This window comes from Molothrus ater, chromosome 7 (genome assembly GCF_012460135.2).
Source record: "Molothrus ater isolate BHLD 08-10-18 breed brown headed cowbird chromosome 7, BPBGC_Mater_1.1, whole genome shotgun sequence".
Classification (NCBI taxonomy): domain Eukaryota; kingdom Metazoa; phylum Chordata; class Aves; order Passeriformes; family Icteridae; genus Molothrus; species Molothrus ater.
The window spans coordinates 8,579,472-8,602,238 of record NC_050484.2 but is presented as its reverse complement, the minus strand read 5'-3'; the positions used below and the strand labels follow the sequence as shown (position 1 = coordinate 8,602,238).

Below are 22,767 nucleotides of genomic sequence, written 5' to 3'. Positions count from 1 at the left end.
CCCGGGGATGCGCGGAGGAAGGGGCCGAGTTGGGCCGCCCCGAGCCCTGCGGCGGGGCCGGCGGCTCCCAGCACCGCACGGTGAGGGGAACACCGCTGCTGTGCTCCCGCCGCCGGGGGAGCGAGCGGAGTCCCCCCGACAGTCCTGGCAACCGGCTGCCTAAAACTGAAGCCCCAGATGGGAGGAGGGAGGAGGATCCGCGGCGCAGGGCGCAGCGGGGGAGGCGGCTCCCGCAGCCCCGTGGCACATCGCCGGCTGGAGGCGGCGGGATGCTGCTCCGGGGTTGCGCTCCGCCAGCGTGCCTTAGGTGTGGGGGCCAGAGCAGCCTTCTGTGCTAGAGTGATGGTGCATTTTCCTCCGGCTCCGTCGCGGGGTTAGTGGGATGGTGCCGCAGCCCGAGAAGACCTTGGCCGCTGCCTGCCGAGGCTGGGCAAGATCTTCCCTCTCTCTCTCTTCTCCCTGCTTTCCCCGCAGTGCTCGTTTCTTCCCCTCGTCACCTCTCCGGCCCTGTGCCCGCTCCAGGGCACACCACACCTAGAGCCGTGACGGTGTTTTATTTTCCTAACGTCGCAGCCGCGCGTGATTAAACACGGACCCCCGGGCGCGCGGTTGGCAACTTCAGCAGCGCCCAGGCGTGTGCGGTGCGTGTGCGCGGAGGGTGTCACGGATGTCCCTGCCCGCGGGCGCGCTTGCCACCTGCGGCTCGGCGCCGGCCGGGGCGGTGCGCGCACATGGCTGGGCGCGGAGAGGCGCGGCGCTGCCCGGCCCGCGCCCCGTCGGGGCCGGCGCATCCCCGCAGCCGGCGGGACGGCGCCCCGGGCGCAGGGGTGCGGAGCGCCGCCCGCGGCCCCGCCGGCCGCGCAGTCCCCGCTCTGCGGCCGGCGCTGCCCGGCCCTGCCCCGGGCGCTGCCGCGGGGCGCAGCGGCTCCGCCGGCCCCGCCCGCCGGGCCCCGCATCCCGCTCGGCCAATGGGGGCGGCGCGGCGGCGCACGTGACGCGGCGGGCCGGGACCTGCTGCTTCCCCCGCGCAGAGGGATGCGGGCGGCAGAGCGGGGCAGGCGGTGGCGGCGGCGGCTGCGCGGCGGCGGCCCCTCCGCGCCCTCCCCCCGCTCCCCGCCGCCCGGCCCCTATGGCAGCTGCTCCCCGCCCCGCCGCCGCCCGCACCCCCGCGCCGCCCCGCCGGGCTCCGCCGCTCGCCCCAGCGTAGCGCCCGGCCGCCGCTCGCTGACCCGCTGCCGCCGCCGGCCGGGGCCCCGGGATGCCCAGCGGCCCCGCCGCCCGTCCCTGCCGCCCGCCGCGCCGCCCGGGGGGCACGCCGCTGCCGGAGAGTTGAGTTAGGAAGTCATGGTGCCCTGGGAGCCCTCCCCGCCCCGGCAGTGCGGCGGCGGCGGCGGCGGCTGGACGCTCTGCGACTGCTGCTGCTGGCTGCTGCTGCCCGCCGTGCTGCTCGTCCTCGCCCGCCCCGACAAGCTGGCGGCCTTCCCTACCTCCTTAAGCGACTGCCAGACGCCCACCGGCTGGAACTGCTCCGGTAAGCACCGGAGCGCCCCGCGCCCGGCCCCGCCGTGCCCCGCCGGGCGCTCGGAGTTGCGCGGACGAGCCCGGGGGATGCAACTTCAGAGGGTGATGCCGCGTCCCGTTGAATGCACGGGAATAGCGAAGGCTAAAAGTGCCGGGCGTCGGGGCTCGCCGCCGTTCCCGGTGCGACCGCAGCCCCCGGGGCCCCGCTTGCCCCCTACTCCGCGGTGCCGGGCGCGGCAGCCGCGCCCTCCGCCGGTGCGGGAGGCTTCCCGGACACAGAGAGAGCCCCGGCCCCGCCGAGCGCAGCTCCGCGCTGGAACGGGGCACTCGGCGGGCGGCTGCGGGAGCCGGGGCCGCGTGTGCGCATCCTGCGGGCGGCTGCTGCCGTGCGCGCCGAACGGAGAGCGGATCGGGGCATCGCGTCGCGACACCGGGAACCCGCTGCCCGTGTCTTAAAGTCGGGCTGACCTTTGTAACGGGTTTCCTTTGCAAGTCAGCAGCCTGTCCTTCTTCGATACCGCAAATAATTCGGGAATTAGACTGTGATAGCCTTCTAAGGGGTAGACCGTTATTTGGGGTACTGCGTGGATCGCACATGACGTGTTAGATCGGGAGGAATTTGCTCTGTGAGCTCTTCGTTTTAAACATATAGCGATATGGTTAAGAGTGCTCGGATGTTTTTTAAAAAAATCAATGGATTCAGATCTTAATGGGTTTGGAGTCTGATATAGCTGTTTTGCTTAGTATCTTGCCACTCGCTGTTGGAGTGGGAAGTCAGCTAGCAAAATCTGAAATTCATGCTTGTATTCGTGAACTGAATGTTCAGTCAGATCTGTTGGTTTTTCCTGGAGAATACGAAGGCAAAGAGCTCGGTTCACTCAGCGGCTCGTGGGGAACCTGGCACTTCTCCTGTTAACTTAGAGGTCATCAATCTTCATTGGGATCAGGCAGACCATCACAGAAAACACACAGCCTGTTTGTCTTTATTATTGGGGGCTTTGTTGTGTCATGGGCTGGAGAAATTCCGATTTGGACTTTTGTCCAACAGATTTGTGATCGGATGGGGATAAGTTGATGACATTTCCAACCGAGAGCCATGAAATAGCATAATTACCGGGTGACTTTTGAGGAAACCGAGTCCGTGAAATAGAAAAAAAAGTGTGTGAGGTAGTGGGGAATAAGAACTGAGAGAAACACCGAGGGAGAAACAAGAGGAAAAGTGAAAAGCTGGGGACAGGGAAGGACAAAAGGAAATCTGGACTCTGTCAATTTCATCAACAAGGTTATTGTGCTGTGTGCACTAAAATGCAATCATCCCATATTGTTCCTCTTGCTAGACCAAAGCTGACTTCTTTTTTTCCTCTCTTTACATTTGAGGTTACGATGACAGAGAAAATGATCTCTTTCTCTGCGACACCAATACCTGTAAATTTGATGGGGAGTGTTTAAGGATTGGAGACAGTGTGACTTGTGTCTGTCAGTTCAAGGTAAGAAGATTGATATTTCGTTCTCTAATTCACTAATGAGAATACAAATCAAGGATCTGCCTTTATAACCTATCACTTGGCAATTTATTTCTCTATGTGCAGAGAAGTTAGAGGGCAAACCAGGCTGTGTGTGTAAAAGCTGGCAGGAGAACCAACTGGTGTCAAGAAGACATAAGTTTCTCTGGGAAAATGCAGATGCTGTGGCTTTAAATGTCCCTTTGGGTCTGCAGTTTCAGGTTGTGCATTTCTGATTTTTCATCCCTGCCCTTTTAACGAGGATTTAGAGTCCTTTCTAAATTCATTTCTGATACAGATCATGGCTTATTGTATTCGGAGTTCTGATCTAGTTAAAGAAATGGATCTGTAATGTGCTTATGCAATATTTTCAGGAAGGGCTGCATAGTGACAATGCTTCTGCCTGTTTATCTGCCCAGCTGATCAGATTAAGGAGCAATCCCTCTGTTCCAAAATGATGAACTTCCTTTAGGTTTTATATAGTTTTAGGAGAGCTATTACTGAGTAGTAAGGGGTCTTCCTTCTGTTTCTTCTCTCTTCCTCTCTCAGCTACATCTAAACCTCAGCCCTTCTCAAAGTCAGATGATTTCATTATGAAGGATTCCATTTAATGTTTTAGCTAACTCGCACAACAGCTGGTCTTTAAATAATGACCTGAATAGGAGCTGCACAAATTAAAGGAGTTTAAAGCATGTACCAGCACAGGGTTGTATGTGTGTTTATGCCCCAATGTTTTTCTGCATTTTAATGTGGATTGCTGAAGTTGTGAAACTTACCATGCCGATTTGAGTGTTTACAGTAGAGCAGGCCAAACAGTGCACAGCTCAAGACTGGGCACATCTGTAATGACTGTGTTAGTATTGAGCTTTCATAGACCATTCATGTTAAAGCATTGCAACTATCGTTTATATTTCTAGAGACAAACGTGCCTTTGGAGATAAAACCCAAGTGATAAGTTCCTTCATTTTAAACAAGGAAGGAATTTTCTCTAATGAGAGCAAGACAGTAGTTCTTAAATGCTTGTGTTTCCCATGTTGGAAGGGAATTCATATTGACTGTGGGAGTCTTTTATTACATTTGGAGTTTGCATGCAATCAAATATTCAGTGTGAGAATGCTGTTTTGAGCATTTGCCTTGGCTCAGCATATGCAGTGATACTAGGGTTGTGGTCTGGTCTGTTTTATCTTTCTAAGAAAAATCTGTAAGGCAGTAAAATGTCTGTGACTTGTCCCATTGCCTGCTGGTAAGCCAGGGCAGATGTTGTGCCCTGAGTCTCAGGAGCTTAGAGCAGCCACTGAGAGTGCTTGGGTCTTGTCTTCGGTCCCTGTTTGGTGTTGCCATTTGGAATAAAGCAGTGAACTCATAGCCTGGAGGGTGCAAATTCTGATGTTGCCATTGGCAGGGAAGAAGGCATTGGGAGCGCTGTTTTCCCAAGTCAGGGTGCTAATGCCTGGTGATTTGGGGTAAATGGAACTAGGTAAACCTCTCCAGGCTGTGTGGTCCCCTCTTTGAGAGGTGAACAGTCTAAGTATGCTGGGTTTAGCAGTTCTGTAGGGGGCAGTTGAAACAGATTTAAGGAAATCAGGCAATTGGTAATATGAATATGTAAATAAGATCAAAATAATGAGTTGGACAATTGTGGGTCCCATCACTAGGAAAAGGGTTGAAATCAAGAGCAATCTTTGGTTTCAGTGGCCTTTGGATCAGGCCCTGTAAACCTCAGAGCTCTTTGTCTTGCTGTGAGCCCTCTGTGGAGCTGCAGGGCTGACTGTGACCTTGGAGGGCAGATTACCTGTGGCTGATGCTGTGCCAGCGCTGCCAAGGGCTGTGGTGCTCGGGGCTTCTGTAGTCAAACACAGCGCTTTGATACAGGCAGAGCTTGGGGGGATGTTCTTGTAACATCAGTGGACACTGTGACAAGCCAAAAGGATATGCCACTGGAGTAGAAAACTAATTTCTAGTGTGGTGTCTGAGGCTGGCTAAGTGAAACAGAGATGGCCAGGTAACTTATGTCACGAGTGACGGGGACCCCAAACAGAATCCAGGGCTCCCATTTCAGTGACAACTCTCTGTGGCGATAATGAGCAAATCAGTAGCAGGCTCCTCATTGCTAAAAGTGTGTTTTGTGTCTTCTTCAGGAATTTGAGAGACTAAGCCAAGATAGAGAGCTCATTTTGCCTTAGTACTGATGAAAAGTTCTGGGCTGACCAGCCTGTGTCTTGAGGGACTGAGAACATGGAAGTGGAGAGCAGGGCTACTGCAGTCTTTGTTTGGGTTTGTTCAAACCAGAATTACAGATGCTTCATGTCTGCCCAAGTGGAGTTAAAATGAATTTATTTTTATTTGAAAGGATGAATATGATCAGACTGCTCTGGAACATCCAAGTTAGTCTTCCAACCCTGGAGAGCCAGCGGGCATGTGCTGAGAGAGGCTCATATTGGCTGGTTCTCCTGTCACAGTCTGCTGTGAGACATGTATTTTATTGAAAAACATCATGTCCTGCTCTGATCAGGAGATGCAGATGTTCCCTGTGCAGGGGAACATCTTTGGTGCTGGCAGAGAGGGAAGGCTCTGGGACAGTGCTGGCTCCTGCAGGGGAGCTGAGCATGTGGGAAACCAGCAACCCTTCCTTCTTCAGACTCAGTGGGTCCAACAGAAGGGGTGTAGAGCTGTGCCAGCAGGCAAGTGGTTGGAGACATGGCTTGCTGGGGTCTGGACCTGTTTGCCCAAAGCCATAGGTCTGGTAGCTGGGCTCTTTCCTCTGACATTTCATGAAGGTATCCAGGTATTTCCATCAGTCTCTTTCCTCTTGAGTGACCAAGCCAGTGGACAGTCACTGTTTTTTATGGGAGGGAGGACTCCTGTTTTCATGCATGTCAAGTCTCCCACGTGCTTCAGTGTTTGTGAAGCTGCAACATCACCTGTCCTGATGACCTGTTGGACATCACCTGTCCAACTTCCAGCTTTGTTATATTTCCAGAATGTATTTCTGCGCTGTTTGGTTCAAGATGTGGGTGGCATTTTGGGAGTAGTTGATCCATGGAAGTAGGAGAAGGTCAAGCTTTTAACAGTGTTACTAGGAGGAGGAGTTACACAGGTTACAATTATCTTCAGGAAACAAACCATCTGCTTTCAGTGCACAGCAGTGATCCAAAGGCTCCCAAAGATGGCTGTGAGAACGGGCACTCGAGGCTGCAGGTGCTGAGGAAAGCAGCCTTTGTCAGCCTTGACTGACACTTGATGGAATTGCATGAGTCCATTTCCCAGCTCTACAGCTGTGTGTTAAAAACTGGCATGTGTGAGAGAGAAGTGAACAGTATGGCACTATGCTGCTGGGTTTAGTGGGAATTTTAACATGGATTTCCCTGAGGGCTTGCTCAGTCCTTACCTGGGGACGAACAATCATCCCTGCATATAGGGCCTGGTCTAGTGAGCCCTGAACCAGTGACAAAAATATGTCACTAGACTGACATTCAACACCTGATACTCTCCAGCACTAGCAGGAGGTATTTTGTGATTGTGATGAGCTGTGAGTACAGGATTCAGCATGGGCAAACACAAGAGTCTGGCTCTAGAGGGTTAGGAACCACCTGGTGACCAACATCACAATCCTCTCATTGGTGGTCTTGTTTTCTTTCCTGGGTAACTTCCATTATAGTTTCCAGCTCAAAGCCAAGGCAGGATCCATATGGAAGATATCCCTCCCTTTACTCCTTATGGCTCCTGCCTCTCCCATCTGAATCCTAGTTTTCCAAAGGTGCTGGTGGGAATAGTGGACTAATACTTCCTGGGATCCTGATGTCTCTCAAATGCATTTTAAAATTGGCCAACATTTGGAGGAAGTTCCAGCCTAGCTCATAGCACTCCTCTGTAGGGTTTGGGATTTCACCATTTATGTGGGGCTGTCTGCCCTCTCAGATCTGCAGCTGAGTCCATGTCAAAGATCATCCCTTGCACTGGGTGAAGGGAGCAGAGGAGTTGCCTTTGTGTTTCTCGGGCAGAAAAGTTGCCTCTGTGTTTCTTGGGCAAAGAATCCAACCTTGTTTCTACATGTAAGAAAGCCTGTTGAGATACTCCAGGCCAAATTCCTCACAAATCCTTGGGTGACAAGCAGATATTACACCTAAAGCAAGCATGATTTGATGCTTCATGCTTTAAAAAATATGCACGATTGTGTTAATTGTCCTGGTTATGTATTCCAGATCAGCCTCTAGCAATTGCTGTTGAGCTTCTGGATGAAGTTGGCATTTTATGCTTGAAACATTGCTCAGATTTGGAACATAATGGTGAAAATAGCCTAGAAACATTTTTAATCAACAGTTTAAAATCTCTGCATGGAGGAATCCTTCGTGAGGAGCAGAAGGAGAGGATTTCTACTGTTGTGGCTGCTGTTTTTCTTCCTTGTGCTGCAGGAAGAGGGTGCTGGGGGTGGGCAACATCTTGGGAAGATTGAAGAGAATACAATGCAAAAGGAAAATGTCATTTGTTTTGGCCCAATCAAAATGTCACTCTGACCAACTATGAATAATTTCTTGGCAGCTGCTCTGTGTGGAGGCCTGCAATTAATGCAATCTATGCAATTGTTTGTGGTAATCACTTCTGTAGTCATTCAGTTTAAAGCATTTTTGATGTTAATATCCCTGATATTTTAGTTCTGTGTGTTACATTGTGCCCAACAAACACACCTCAGACACATAATGGCATGATACCGCTAAATAGGATGTATGATTTCTTCTGAATTTTTACTTGGATTTAGGCAGAGGTGAGCATTTGTAAATAATAATTGTGATCATTCCATTTGTTCTAATTAAACAATGAGGCATACCAGGAGTAGGGTAATCACGAGATAATCATATCCCTGGTATAATTGCCATGTACTGGGCACATCCAAGTATTCTAAGCCTGCAAGCATGATTATCTTGTGATAACTGCACCCCGTAGGTTGCTCAATTTTCAGTCTAAAATGAAATGATTATCTTTTTTAAATGAACGAGAAGGGGCAAAACTGTCTTCCAGTGGGAGAGGAAATCAGGCAGAGCTCAGCAGGAGTTTGAGCCAAAGCAGGGGTGTGTGGTATGAGAAACTTCTGCACTGGCTGGGCTCGCTGCAGCGCTGCTGCTCCTGCCCACTGGCCTCCCTGGGGAGAGCTTGGACCCTCGTGGAGTATCCCAGCTGCAGCTTGCCAGGAACAGAGATGTCTGTGCAGAAAGAGGGATGGACTTTGATCGTTGGTGTCTCAGAAATAATTTCCCTCTGCCAGTCAGTACTTGAACAGTTAGACACACACTTGTGTGTGCGGACCTCCGGAGCACTGCAGGGGTGTGTGCAGGAGGAGGGGAAGAGAGAGCCTGTTCATTACTGCTTGTCTGGAGCCATCCAATGGAAACACAGCAGCTGTGGTTGCAGATGTGAGGAGTCATTTGCCTTGCCCTATTCCTTCACTGGGAATGCCCCCTGCTCCTGCTGACAGTCAGAGACCTCTCTAGGGCACTTACTGAACACTTTGCCCACTCAGATTACCTTTCCCGTAATCTCTTCAAATCTGATTTTTCTTTTCAAAAATACCCCTCCCTCTCCCTTGGTAGCTCTAAAGGTGAGAGGGGATCGTCAGTGTCTCCCTCTCTGTTGTTTTCCCAGGGTTTTAATGCTGGCAGGGAGCAGGGGGGGTGTGGGGGCACCCCAATGGGTGCTGTGCCCCCTGTGCTCGTGTGGCTAACGCTGCTGCTCTCTGTCCCTTCCCATCAGTGCAACAATGACTACGTGCCCGTGTGTGGCTCCAATGGTGACACCTACCAGAATGAATGCTACTTGAAACAGGCTGCCTGCAAGCAGCAGAGTGAAATCCTGCTGGTGTCCGAGGGATCGTGTGCCACCGGTAGGTATAACTCACCCAGGCTGCCTGCCAACCCTGCCATGCCCCCCAGGAAAATGGCCTGGGGATGACAAAATCCATTTGCATTCTTGCTTTGAATTCATTACTGGTTAATTTTTTGGGGGCATGAGAAGTCACTGCCATCCTTCCCTTCTAAGTACTATAGGCTCACAGTCACTGATACAATGTACCCCTGGCACTGTTTGGAGGAGTTCAGCACAGAAGTAGGTTCGTTTTTTAATTTGTGTCTTGTGCTCCTGATCATCCTGTGCCCTGCCTACACTTCTGAGCTGTTAGGACAAGTGAACTGGTAGCAGATTAAGTGAGCAGATGTCTGATAAATGGGCATCTGGATTACCACAAACCTCTCCATAATCTGGAGAGAGAGAACTGGAGCATTACTGCCTGCAATCCAGTTCCTTAGGTTTTTCCTTATCCTTGTAGGGCCAGATCCCCAGCTGGTATGATTCAACAGAGCACTGGTTGTAATGAGTCCTGCCAATTTATACCAGCTGAGGATTTGGTCCAAAGCACACATAACGAGCAGGTCTGTGCCACAGGTGTTTTGTTCTGGACTTGAGGAAACTGACTGGTGTGTGAGAGAGCTTTGCTCAACTCTGAGCCTTGTGAGCTGTTTATATCTCAGCTTGTATGAAAACAGCCAGAAAGGTGAATGAGCAAAATCTGCCAGGAAAACCCAGTTGCTTATGTGCAGGAGTTCTTGATGTTTTTCTTTCGTGCTCTGTATCTGTTAGAGGTGGGCAGTGAAGTTAACTTGAAAAGAGCAGGAGTAAGCCTTTGTTCTTGAGAGAGTTCTTTAAACTTAAAGCAGAATTTTTTCTTGGCTGAGGATGGAGGAGTCAATAAAAAGTACATTAGACAAACTTTTTTCAGTGCTGTAATTTCATGTTTCATACACCTGAGAGAAAATAAACTCCTTTCTCTGGAAATGTTGTTCTTCTCTGAAGCTGTTACCTGACAATTTTCCAGAAGAAAAAAACATATGCTGCAATTTTTTTGTCCATAAATTGGTATTAAATGGAGCTCGGGCTGACAAAACCTACTGTGGTGTAGGATTTGTTCAACTTAGTAAATTCTCTCAGCCCAGCAACTGGTCTTTTTGGTTCAAACTTTTTGATTAAAGAGATAATTTCAGCACATTACTACAACTTTTCAACTTTTCTGAAACTTATTTTCCTGCTGGCAATGACTGTGTTGGCAGTTCTCTTTGAAACACATTGTAGATTTCAGAAACAGAGAAGGAAAAAAAAATATTTTCCTGAAGCCTTGCTCAAGGTCTTTGGCCTCTTTTTCCTTTTCCCAAGGAGGAGCTCAGTGGAGAAGGAAACAGCCATTTTCCTTAGGTTTTCCCAATGGGATGGGGCAGAGAGAAGGGGTACTGAAGAGCCCCCATCTGGGACCTGGGCTTGTGGGAGAAGTGTCAGTGAGCACCCTCCTGGTCCTGCCTGGCTCAGGGCCCTGAAGGGTAGGGCAGGAGGAGGGACACCAGGTCCTTTTCTGCAGAGAGCCAGATACCGTGGGAGCTCACTGTGGCAGCAAGTCCTCCTTTCTTTTTGTGTGCTGGGGAGATGTGGCACACCTGCAAAAGCAAAGCTTCCCAGAGCCATGGGGGCAGTGTGGTGCAGACCTTTCTTCCCTCTTTCCTCAGTAGCTCATTTGGGAAAGAGCATCAGGACAAAGGATCAGATCAGGAGAATTCAGGACATGGTCACTGGGAGAACACTGTTATTCCCCTTTTCAGCCACCTTTTGCAGCTGTCCTTTGCAGCCTCACTGAATAAATCTACCATTTGAAGCAATTCTTGCAACCAATTATTTAGCAAAGATTTTCCTTTTCTTTCTTAGTTTTGAGCAGTGATGGCATGTGCAAGTTCAGACCCACCAGACCTCTCTGTCAGTAAAGGAGATCTAACAGTTCACAGGATACTTTCATCCCAAAGCAACTGTTCCAAACTCTTTCTGTTCACCTTGATGCTGATAAATGCATAACTGTTCCACTAAGGGGGAGGATAGGATGGCAGGCTCCCTCCCTTCCCTGCAGAAGAAACTCCTCCTAGACATTATTAAATGCACACACACAGGGCATTATTAAATGCCCTGTGTGTGTGCATTTCCATGCTTTGCTTTGCTTAGAAAGTTTCTTACTGAAGCTCTGGGCTTGGAAATTTCGTGATGTTGCACTTTCTAAATTTGTGACTCTCATCATTCCAGTCAACAAAATGTCAAGTAGAGGAAAGAGAAAGCACTCAGTTTTGAAATTCAGCAACAACATTGAGGAAAATGGCGTTTTAATAATTTACCTGAATACTTTGAATAATGGTAATTTAATGTTTTATTCCAACTAGTTACAATTTGCTGAGATGTCCTGTTTCCTAAAGATAATGACACAAATTTACAAATGGGTTTTAAAATTTCTCCTTGGTGAGGATTTAGTAGTGACCAACTGGAGTAACTTTGTACTGCTGTTGGGAGCAAAGATTTATCAGTCTAAGTACAACAAAACGAGGCAGAGACTTCTAAAGGCATTGCAGCATTCTGTGGCTTACATTACTTTCATCTGATAGAGAGGCTTTAAAGCAAAAAAGCCAGAGACACGAGAAAGATGGCTTGAGTGAATTACATTCAGATTAGATCTCAATAATTTACCCAGGGATGCCATCAAAGGCGAGGTACACTGTAGTACACTTCACTGAAGCCTTGCTTTGCATGCTCCCAGCACATACTGGAGCACATGAATATAAATTCCTTTCTGTTCTTTTCTCAGATGCTGGCTCAGGATCTGGGGACGGAGGTAAGAGCCCTCTTTTAATATCTCTGTTCTTATGTGTGCACACATTGTCTTCCACAATTTTAGATTGTAAGTGAATATACTTTGCAATCTAAGTTGTTGCACAACATATTGTCTTTTGTTCAGCTCTGTCTTTGAAAAAAAGTGGTATTTTGCATTTCAGTCAAGTTGGAACCTGACCATGACATGCTGTTTTCTAGGGAAATTCAGAAAGCTGTGTTACTTCTAATAGGACTTGGAATTATTCATAGGTTGTGCTAGGAGCTCTATCTCCATCTACTGTTACAGTTGCACTCATTTGTTTTATATTTAGGGTAATATTTCTTTTGTTTTTAAAACATGAGCCAAACCCTTGGCTCCTCCTCACTGGAGGATTCAAGCCAAATATTTTGTGGTAGAGGAGAGCATTCTTTCAAAGATATGAAGAAATGTCACAGGGAAAGAACAATGTGTTTTTATAAGAACAGCAACAACAAAACTGAATGTGGAAATAGCCTGAGCCCTTTGTGGCATACAGGGGATACTGTAAAATGTAGGCAAACCAGCATTTAAGTAGGGGCTTATTTTATTGGTTTTTTGGGTTGGGTTTTGGTTGTTTTTTTTTTGGTTTTTTTGTTTTTTTTTTTTAATTTCTTGGTGCAGTCATCATGGATTTAGCTTGTCTGACATCAGTCCTTCTTGGAAGTGTAAGTGTTGGGTCTGGGTAGTGCCCTGCCTTGGGGTAGGGAGTGTGAATTTGGGGCTGGTAGGTCAGGCTTCCCTGGGGGTCAGGGCTAGTCTGGGTATCTTGGGAAGGCTGTCCTGGAGAGTTCTCCCCATTTGTGTCCCAGCTCCCTGAGTAAACTCCAGGAGCTCCCTGGCAGGGAAGGGCAAGGCCAGCATCAGGCTGGGAGGCTGCTGGGGCAGCCACCAGGAGCTGAGCCAGCTTTTGGTGTGACACAGACAGCAGGGCTGGGCTCAGACCTGGTTTTATGGCTACTCCTGGCTGGATTCTGGTTTTTCAAATGCAATCATGTTACTTGGCAAAGTATCCCCTAGTGCTTGTTTGATTTTTGGTAACCAGGAATCAGTGAGTGCAGTGTGTATGGAAGGTATTATTTTACCTGTGAAGTGGCCAACATCATGAGCATGAGGCACTTCAAAGGTCTCATTTTCTGGCATCACGCTCAGGCTGTTTTCTTGAACTCAGGACACTTCAAGATGCTTCAAATCTGGCTCCCCAAAAACTGCAATGTAAAATATTGCTAGTTTTTTCCAGCTATCCTATTTTACTCCAATGTTCTTTTAGATTGTCTTTTAAACCATTATACCAGAAAAATACCTTGTTCAGTGCTTACTAGAAATCTAAAATTTGATTTATATGTACAATAGGGTTGTCACACCTATGGTCAATTAATTGGTTTTCAAATGATGTTGCACTAAATTCATCATGCATGTACTAAGGAAGACAGATAGTTTTCAGTTTGTTTTGTAATTAGAGATGGGAAAACAAAGTTGGCCACTTTCTGAAAGTAATGAATTCCATTCTCAGAAAGCATAGGAGTTTAAAGGCATGATTTCCAAAGACTTTCGTTTTAGAAGCTTGGGTTGACAGACAATGAGCAGAGCAGGACCTTGGGATGAATGTGCAGGTAGTAAGGAAGCAGATTTAGGAAGCAGACAGAGCCCAAGTTGGTACATGTGTTTAAAGGTCTACAAAGCTGCCTTGTATTATTCAAGATTTAGTAGGCAGCTATGGCTGTTCTTGAAGTACAAAAGTATATTTATGTGCCCAAAGAAGCTAAATCCAGACAAGTAAATGTTGTCACTACATCACTCTTTACTAGACATGGTTTTGTTGTAAAAGCTGTAATAAATTTTGGATGTCATCACAGCAAGTCTTGTAAAATCCACTCCAGCAGTCATGAGTGGGACGTGTTCCTGTGAGAAGCCTGAGGTCTTAGGCAATCTTCTGTGGTTTCTGATTTTTCTTGAATTGTTTTTTTCTTTCTTGTGCTTCTCCAAGGAGTCTTGGTTAACAGAATAACCAGTACAGCACCTTTTTGAGCAAAACTCCTGCCATAGGGATGGTCCCAGCCAGCCAGCTGTGAGATAAGGGAACAAAATTTTCAACAGACTTGTATCTCATGGTTGGATTTCTTTGCTCTGATGAGGTCCATCTAGCAAGAAATTAACTCAAGTTGTGTTGTTCTGGTTCTTGGAACATGGCAAGTTTCCAGCTTCGAGGTGGTTTCCCCCATGACTGGCACCAGTTCAGCTCCCAGTGCTGCTGCTCCTTCAGTGGAGTTGTCACATGGAAAGTGTAATTGCTAGAGGGCTCAGAAATAGCTGGAAAGGGGTTGGTGTGAGGGACAGAGGTAGATAAGCACACCATGTGGTCATACAAGCCTCCTTTTCTCAGGAAACTGGTCAGAGCATGAACAAAACAGCCAGGGGCTGCGTTTTGGTGCCTTATTTTCCTTTTAGGTGTTCCCATCTGGGTTTGCAGGGCAGTCTTCTCAATTCACTATGTAGGATTTGGGGTTTTTTGCTTTCCTGTCATGGATGCTGAGATCAGAGGGGTCTCAGTTTTTCAGCACTTAAATGATCCTGAGGGCTTTCCAGAGGTGATTTAATCCTCCTTTGTGCAGCAATAACATACAAAAGTCCCCTTATTTGTAAAGTGATGAGGGAATCTTAATCACATTGATTACTGAGCCTTCAGCATACACTTTTGGGGATATCCAGTAGATGGGTAGGACAGTAGGTGTTCAAATTTCTTACAGCAGAAGACATTTTTCCCTGTAAATGAAGATGAAAAATGCAGAATCAAGAGCCATTTCAGTGTTTTGATTGCAGAAGCTGGGAGTGTGGTGTGGAATTATTTAAAAACCCACATCCCAGAAAGATACTAATCAGAAAGCCAGAAAGGATGAATGTGAAAGACTTTATACAGAGAGTAATTTAAAGAGATTCCATTCATTTTCATCTATGCCGTTCTCTAGACAACTGGGTTTTTTTAGAACCCAATGATTCATGTTTTGGTCTTGAGCAGCTTTATAATGAATTCTTGCTCGTTTCCTGGCTTCCTTCTAACAGCAACAAACTCAAGATGCAGTATTTCATTATAGCTCTTAATGGGCTAAGAACATCTCTCCTCGGTTTCATTTTCACGCTGAGCACTCCTTTGCCCTGCCTGCATTGTCTGCACTCCCAGCTCTGTTGATTGGCTTTCATTCACAGTCTGGTGGATTCACTGAAGGTGACTGTCACCCTGGGTGTTGCTGTGACCCCCAGCAGGGCAGTGCATAAGCACCTACCTTGAATTCATTTCAGAGCCTTCTTCAAGTTCCATTCAAGTCCTAATGACTTCAGTGGGAATTCTGTGGGGCCTTGGGTACACAGATCTTACCCTAGCTTGATTTTTGTGTTAATTCTTTATGATCTAGACTAAGGCAAGATAAAAATAAACCAACCAAATGAGTGATAATTCATCAATATCATCATCACCATTTATTTTACAGTAGCATCTGGAGGTGCTAATTCTAAGATTAGAACTCCAGGGTGGTACACCCTGACACTGTGAAGCAGTTCTTCACAGCAGGGGAAGGGAGCTGCATCACATTCCAGTGTCTGAATTGGGAATAGCACATGTTGCTTCAGAGCCAGCCCAGTGCTGGGGCTTTTGAGCCCCAGTGTTTGTCAGCAAGCCCATGTGACACCCAGAAAGAATCAGAGATTATACTGCTCTTAAACTTATTCCTGATCTGTTAGACAAACCTGAAAGGCAACAACCTTACATGACACCTTCTTTTCCCCCCTCTCTCTGCCTCTCTTGCTTCGTGTGTGTATTTTAAGGATGAGCATGCCTTGTTTGTTTGTTCATTCTTTCAATTTATCCCTTCAATCTTAGCCAGAAAAAAATGAAGCCCTGCAGCTTTTTGTAGGTGCCAACATGTAGATTTAATGATAGATTTGGTATTCTGGTCTGCCTTTCCTGTTGACTTAGAGATGTGTGAATAAACACATACATATTATAAATCTATATGGAGCAGCAGTCATCTTGAAACACTAACCCAGAGAAAACAGGCAGGAAAAAAATTAACACTTTGGAGCCCATGTTATTTTTTTTTTTAAGGCAAACCATAATGCAGCATGTGTATGCTTCTTTTTTTCCTTTAAACAACAGGTAAATGGCTACTTTGACCCAATTGCCTTTGCATTTTCTCCGCACTAGTTTTGAATGGCTTACTTGAATTCAGCAGCTTTGCTGCTTTTCCAGTGATTTCCCGTTCTTCTTTATTACAGTGTTGATTGATGGGCAGGGCTATGCAGAACACGCTGAATATTGCTGTAAACACTGTCCTAGCAATCACACTTGAGCCAAAATACACCATAAAACCTGGAGTGTATATTGGTTTGAACGAAGCAGTGTATAAAATGCAGTGCTGATAAACACACACATACACACATGTTCTCAGTATAGGGGAGAATACTCTGACTGTTCTAGTTTAACCTTGGAAAGAAAGAGAATTCATGTTTTAAGCTACAGATTCTTTTCCTGGGTGAAATAGGTGATTCAAGCTTCTCTCATGTGAATTCAGACTGTCTGCTGACCCCACGTGCGATTGTCAACTGCAATAAGGAAATAGGAAAGCTTCTTTTACTCTAATTTGATTTGGGAGATATAATTTAAAGCAGCATCAGAAGGTACAGAATCAACTATAGCAACATGCACCGACTGGGTAAATACCTCTGGAGGGAATGTTTAAATCTTAAATGATTGACCTGACTGTGGTTGGTCAAATATGTCTCCTTTGTTAAACGGGTTTTTACCTTGTTAACCTCAGCATGGCACTGAGCCCAAACCAATAAGCTCTTTGAAAGGCCGGGTTTATTAGCTCAGGCTCTTCGTTGTCCTAACATGATTACATGACTTCCAGTTCAGGGCTGGTGCTCATCTGACCTATATAAGAGTTAGGTCAGGGAAAGGCAGTTCATGTCTCTTTTTGGCCTTTAAAAATTGGGAAAGGATGAAGTTCCCATATGTTTTTGTTGACTAGAAGAGAAGCACTTGGGCATTCACAAGTGCTGGACTCCTAGACCCCTGCCAGGGGCATTTTGTGCTGGGTAGGACGCATTTTGGCCATTTTGGAAAATCTTAGGAAGTATGGAGATGACAGGAATACCATATTTTGGAGTCTTCTTGGGCTCTCATTTAAGCTAAGTGTACTGAGCTCATCAACCCTGCTAGGCTGAGATGCTTGAGCAAATCCCCATAGCTCCTGGAAGCTCTCCAGGGTTCTAAAATACCAGCCCTGGAAAATAGTGGGCTTGGATTTTGTTGCCTGGATCTTGCCTGTGTTTTTCTTGCTGCTTCTGAAGCTGGAATGCATAAACATCCAGTGAAAAGTGCTGTGTTTTCTACCTGTGCTTGCTGTGTTATTGATGGGCAGCAGTCCTTGCTGTGCTCCTGGTCCCATCAAGCAGGCACTGAGAAATGCCACAGGGAAGAGTTTTGATGGGCAGTGAATGATTTGTGGCCCGTTTTCAGCCATTCATGCAAAACTGAAGAAAATGAATAGGAGATGCCACGAAGATCCACAGACTTGTGTAGGCAAGAAGTATGAATGACGTTCATTCATAGCCTCTTTCCTGCATTACGCAATCCTTTAGGTTTTTGGCACTTTGTGTAAGTAGTTCAGAGCCACACAGGGATTCTATGAATGGAAGATGTTCACCTACATTAAAAACTACTGAGGATGCCCTGGTTTTGCTTTAGAAGTCAAAATTGCTTCTCTGCATAGAAACAGAGAGAAAAAAAATCCAAAATATGCTAGCTAATCATATGCAATCTGTAAATCCACTAATAACTAAGTCATCAAATCATCAAACAAATCCTATGATACTCCAGCAAACAGATTAAAAAAGCAGTGCCCGATCACAAATACTCATTTATTGGACTGTTATTGTAAACACAGCAAGAGAGAGATGTAGTGGTCTAGATTTGTCTGCTACATCTCTGTAAACCTGGATTAATTTTCCTTGTGACAACTGTGGAGTCACTAGAGATTAGCCGTGATGACAGTGAGAGGCAAATCTAGCCCACTGTTTTGCTTTGCAAATCCAGCCCACTCCCTGTTGTGCAGGGAGTTCTTCCACAGAGGAAAATAATGGTTTTTAAGCTTTCAAATGGCTCTTCCAAGCTTGCTTACAAACACCTTCCATCATGGGGCAAGAGCATGTGTTCAAGCACATGCTTCATTTTTATCACATGCTTAAATGCCATTGACTTTTACATTTCTCCTCTGAATGTGGATGTCTTGCACAAGTGGGATCTGAGGCAGTCTGGGAGTGACCAGAACTGCTTCAGATCCTCATGCATCTCGTCATTATGTATTCTGTGGTTTGGTGGTTGAAGAAGCTGATTCACTGTGCACTTGCTTTGAGCAGGTTTTGGTGTGACATAGGATTTTGTTAGATGCTCTCATGAGATCTTAAAAAGAACAAATGGGATGAAAACTGCCAAGTCTCTCTCTAAAGCTTTGCGTATTCGCTTTCTCCAACTCTTGCCGTTCAGATCTCAGCTGCATCTGGCAAATTTAATGTATTCTGCACTTGATGTTTAAATTCCCTTTTGTCTAAGAGGTTTTCTTTCCTTTCAGAGATTGGGAAATGAAACCAGAAATTTTGCCTGCTATATTTGAAGTCAGTGGGAGTTCATCTTCAGGAAGGGCACAACTGATTCCTAGACACTTAGCAAACTGGAGACAGCCTCCTCCTTTATGTAAATGCACACACAGGACGAGTTTCATGAGTGTGGTGCAAGCCCAGGAATCCAGAGCAATTCATAATCAAATCCAGACGAGTTAGAATTTTATGGAAGAGCACTACCAGTTTTTAAGATGTTGCCATGAGTATTCTAGCCCAGGTTTTTGAATACCTTTAGAGAACATGCTTAGTTTCTTCTTTAAAACAAGCACATAGCTTGTTGCTCAGGAGAATACTTGAATAGGAGCCCAAAGTGTTCAACAACAGGGAGATCTCTAAACTGCAGTTTGAAAATATCACAACTCAAGGAAGAAGAGGTCAAAACCATTCCATGTTATTTTACATTAATTTTTTTGATGCCTTGGACTTGTTGATACCATTTCTTCTTGCTACATGGGAGTTAGAGCATGATAGTGCCTATTTAAGCCCATTGAAAAAGCAGATATCAAAGCAGGGCTCTTTTAACCCCTACAGCCCCAAATATCTTGCAGGTAGCAGTGTAAAGAGAGCTGGTTGAGGAATTTTAGTGTTGGTTTTCCATGAACCCAAGAACATGAGAAAGTTCTAAAGGTCTGAGAGAATGTAGATGTGTAGGTATTAAAAAGGGTAAGGGGGGAAAAAAACCATCATATATTTATAGGCCTGCCAATCTGACATTGATTGAGGTAGAACAGGACATGCAGTCCCGGACCTGCTCAATAAAGAAATAAATGAGAATTAATGCTGAGCAATATGGGCTGATGTAATAGATTCTGTCAACTAATTGAAATGTTATTTATGAAGCTCCAAGTTTGGTTGATATGGTGTACGTGGATGTCAGTGAAGCGTTTGGCATGCTGCTACATGACACTGATTAAGGAACAAGAATCGTGCAAAATTGACGTGGTACGCAATTAGTGGAGTAAAAACTGCCTTTCAGGATGTAATTATAAGTGGATTTATCATTGTTAGATAGACAGCAAAAAGATCTGCCTTGTGCTCTTTATTTATTTGTTTGTTTTACAGTGGCCTAGGTGGGCACATACTATTCTCACTGCTCAGGTTCTCAAAAGTCATATCTGGGGAACGAAGAAATGAGTGGTTCACTGTCACAACCCACTCTGATTTACGTGGTATTCTGGTGCCAAAGCAGGTCCTTTAATGTGGCCAAACAATAAGCCACAACCACAGAGCAAAGACAAGAAAGCAGAAAGTGAGTGGGGAAACGCTGCTGGAAACAGCGATGCTCCAGAGAAAGCTGAGTTTTGGTAGGGACTGTGCTTGTGTGAGAGTGCCCTGCACACACAGCAGGGCCAAGGGCCACTGGTGTGTTTAAGAATCAGGCTCTTGAGCAGGAGTAAGGATGTCAGATTACCTCCACCTTCCCCAGAGGAGGTGACTGCAGCTCCAAAGGCCCTGAGAAGCAGGGGAGCAGGCTGTGTGCAGCCAAGGGCGTGGCTGCCAAGCAAACGCAGCCCTGGAAGCTTTGATGCCTTAGGCTTTGTCGGGGAAAGGGAAGGGTTGCTCAGGTCACCATCAGTAAGTACCAGTGTGGGGAACACAAACGAGCAGCAGGCTCTTTATGCTGACAGACAAAGGTCTAATGAGATGCTGGGCTGGCAATTAAAGCTAGACAAACTCAGAGTGAAGTATATGTGTGTTTGTAAATGAAGGCAATAGCACAATGAAGTAAGTGATTAAAAGTTATGTAGGATTCTGCAGCGCTTGAGGTTTTGACCCCTGGGTGCCTGGATTGCTCTGCTCAAATGGGGATGAATTTGAAAGTCCAGGGCCTCTGTCACACGGAAGATCACAACAGATGCTCAGCAGCTCTTAGTTCTAGGTACCATAAATTAGTTTACATGTGAATTAGGCAGAGTATAGCTTATTTTGTTCAGCAAGGTTGCTGTGCTAAGCAGTCCAGAAAGGGATTGATTATGTGGATGTATTTGTTCATTTCAGAATCCACACAAGTGTGTTTTTCTCTGCCCTCTCCCATCTGACTGTGTACATTTACATCTGCATGTAGGGAAGCAATGTGGGCTTTAGTAGCAAGTGGAAAACTTCATGCATAATGCTCTGCTAATTGCTCTGTATTAAAAAATAGGCCAGACTACACTGCATTGCATCCTAACACTCTCTGTGTTGCCAGTACTGGGTAACTTCAGTAGCTCCTGATCTCATGTGAGTGTGACAGACCCCTTGGAGCTTCTCCATGTCCTGCACTGCCTCCCTGATTCCCAATGTATTCACTGGTCTGTTCCAACTGGTGCTTGGAGGGAGTCCAGAAGGGGAGGAGGATCCCCAGATGTCTCTGGAGGATCTGTCCAGGGTTCTTTTCCCTCTCATTTCTCCAGGGGAGGATCACACCCAAGGAGCACTGAAGTTCCAACCAGTATTGATCATGATTGAATACAATTTGATTTTCATCTGTTGCTGCAAAGAGCCTTCCTGTGTTTGATGTGGTGTGTGTGATGTGTTTGGGAGACAAGAGAGAAAGTACCAGAGTAGTCTGGAATTGCTTTGGCTCATACACATGTCCACTAGACTCAGAGAAGCATCTTCATATTTGTTATAATAGGGCCTTGATAAATAAATAAATAACTTCTTCTTTTGTGCAGTGCCTGAAATTTTCATCAAAAGAGGAGGAAGCCTCTTATATGAATTACAAGGCCAGTGCAGGACAGGTCTGTGCTGTAATTCATTTAGACAAATGTTGAAGTGAATTGATGGACTCAGGTTTGTTTAGATTAGTGGCCTTTTGAAAAATGAGTTGTCCCATGTGTACAATTTTTCAATCTGTTTACATCTAATTAGCTGTTCAGATTGGCTAAAATTAAGTGGTGTCACCTGTAATGCATTCAGAGGTGAGGTTATGATAAAAGAGGCTCTTTTATAATCTCTCCAGCCTTGGAGTGATTTCAAAGATCCTTGGAGCACTGGCATGGTGTGAACTGAGGGCGTGTGGAAGATCTGTCTCTAAGGTGGAAGCAAATATAATCAAGCTGCAATCTCACAAATGCAGTGAATTGTCTACAGCACCTCTCTGGTACTGATTCAGAGAGACAGCAAGTTTTGCTGCCATCCTCTCCCAGGACTCCTTTTTGGCAGATGTGCCTGGCTGGCTGGGGTGTGGTGTTGGGGCAGCTGCCCTTGTACACTGGCATCTTTACCTGTTCCACTATTGATTCCTGCACGCTGCATATTCCTCCCTGGAGACAAGTCATTTGAACAGCTTGAAATCTAAAAACTGATTGCTGCAATGTCAGGTTTCTAATTCTGCAGCACAGCTGACAGCTCTGGAAAGTCCCTATCAAAGGCAGAAAATACAACATTCTTCAGCAGACTTTGTTCTGCCACCATACGGCCCCAGTTCTATTTTGCTGCTCCAAAGCCTACAGGCTTTCAAATGTTTCTGACCAAAAATTCTGCTAATAATATGGAAGTGTCTTGGCAATTAAGCTGTGCTTATTGCTGCATCAGTGCTTTTAGACTGTGACCAGCAAGCAGCACCCTCTGCACGGCAGCAGCAATTCACTTCTCATGCTTAGTCATGGATACACATCCAAGGAGATTTTGGCACTGGTTTTCTCCAATATTTTTGAAAGTTTTTGTTAGCCTTTTCTTTTTTCCTTGGCTCTCTGGAAGCTTTTGCTAGGGATGTGCAGAGCAATCCCCTGCCCTTGTATAGCAATCCCCCAGAAACAGAGCATTTGAGTGTTTGCAGAGCTGTGAGCTCTGCCATGGTGAGTTTTGGGTGCTGTCACCTGGCCCCTGCCTCCAGCATTCTGTGGCATGGCACAGCAGTGCTGTCCCCTCTCAACTGGACATCAGCCCCACAGTACAGGACATCATGGGCTGTGGATGAGTCCCCTCTCCCCATTTGTCCAAGGAGTGTCCTGGTGTCCTCTCGTCCCAGGATTGGTGGTGATGCACTCATGTGTCTGTGCTGGAAATGAAAGCTCAGCAAAGTGCTCAGAACTTCAGGGGCAGGGTCCTGCCATCCCTCAGGTGAGCCAGAAACAGCAGCAGGGCATCTTTGAAAGCTGGCTTCACAGCCTTGAGTGCCCTGTGATGCCTTTGCAGGCGCTGGAGAGGCTCAGCAGATGACTTGGTGACAGCACCCAGGACCTTCGTCATCACAAGCCCCTCCTGGCCCAGAGTTCTTTCTGGTTTCCTCCTGGGGTTTTTCTCCTCCTGCCCCCATGTGACTGTCCCTTGCTGGGGTGTTGTCTGAGCCAGACCAGGTTCCCTTGTATCAGCAGGGAAAGGTTGCATCTCTCCTGTGCTGTGGGATCCTGGAAAATGTGTTCCATCAAATCTGAGGCCCTCTGT

The 22,767-nt window shown here is 46.6% G+C and overlaps 1 protein-coding gene across 1 annotated transcript in view; it reads left to right on the top strand.

Annotated features, from left to right (window-relative positions):
* Nucleotides 1–1,089: 1,089 nt before the first annotated feature.
* Nucleotides 1,090–22,767, top strand: part of TMEFF2 (transmembrane protein with EGF like and two follistatin like domains 2) — a 124,751-nt gene continuing 103,073 nt past the window's right edge. The window contains exons 1-4 of the mRNA XM_036386414.2: nt 1,090–1,531; nt 2,899–3,008; nt 8,769–8,898; nt 11,680–11,706. Coding sequence (XP_036242307.1) covers nt 1,345–1,531; nt 2,899–3,008; nt 8,769–8,898; nt 11,680–11,706 — 454 coding nt within the window. The 5' untranslated portion in view covers nt 1,090–1,344. The remainder of the gene's footprint in view (nt 1,532–2,898; nt 3,009–8,768; nt 8,899–11,679; nt 11,707–22,767) is intronic.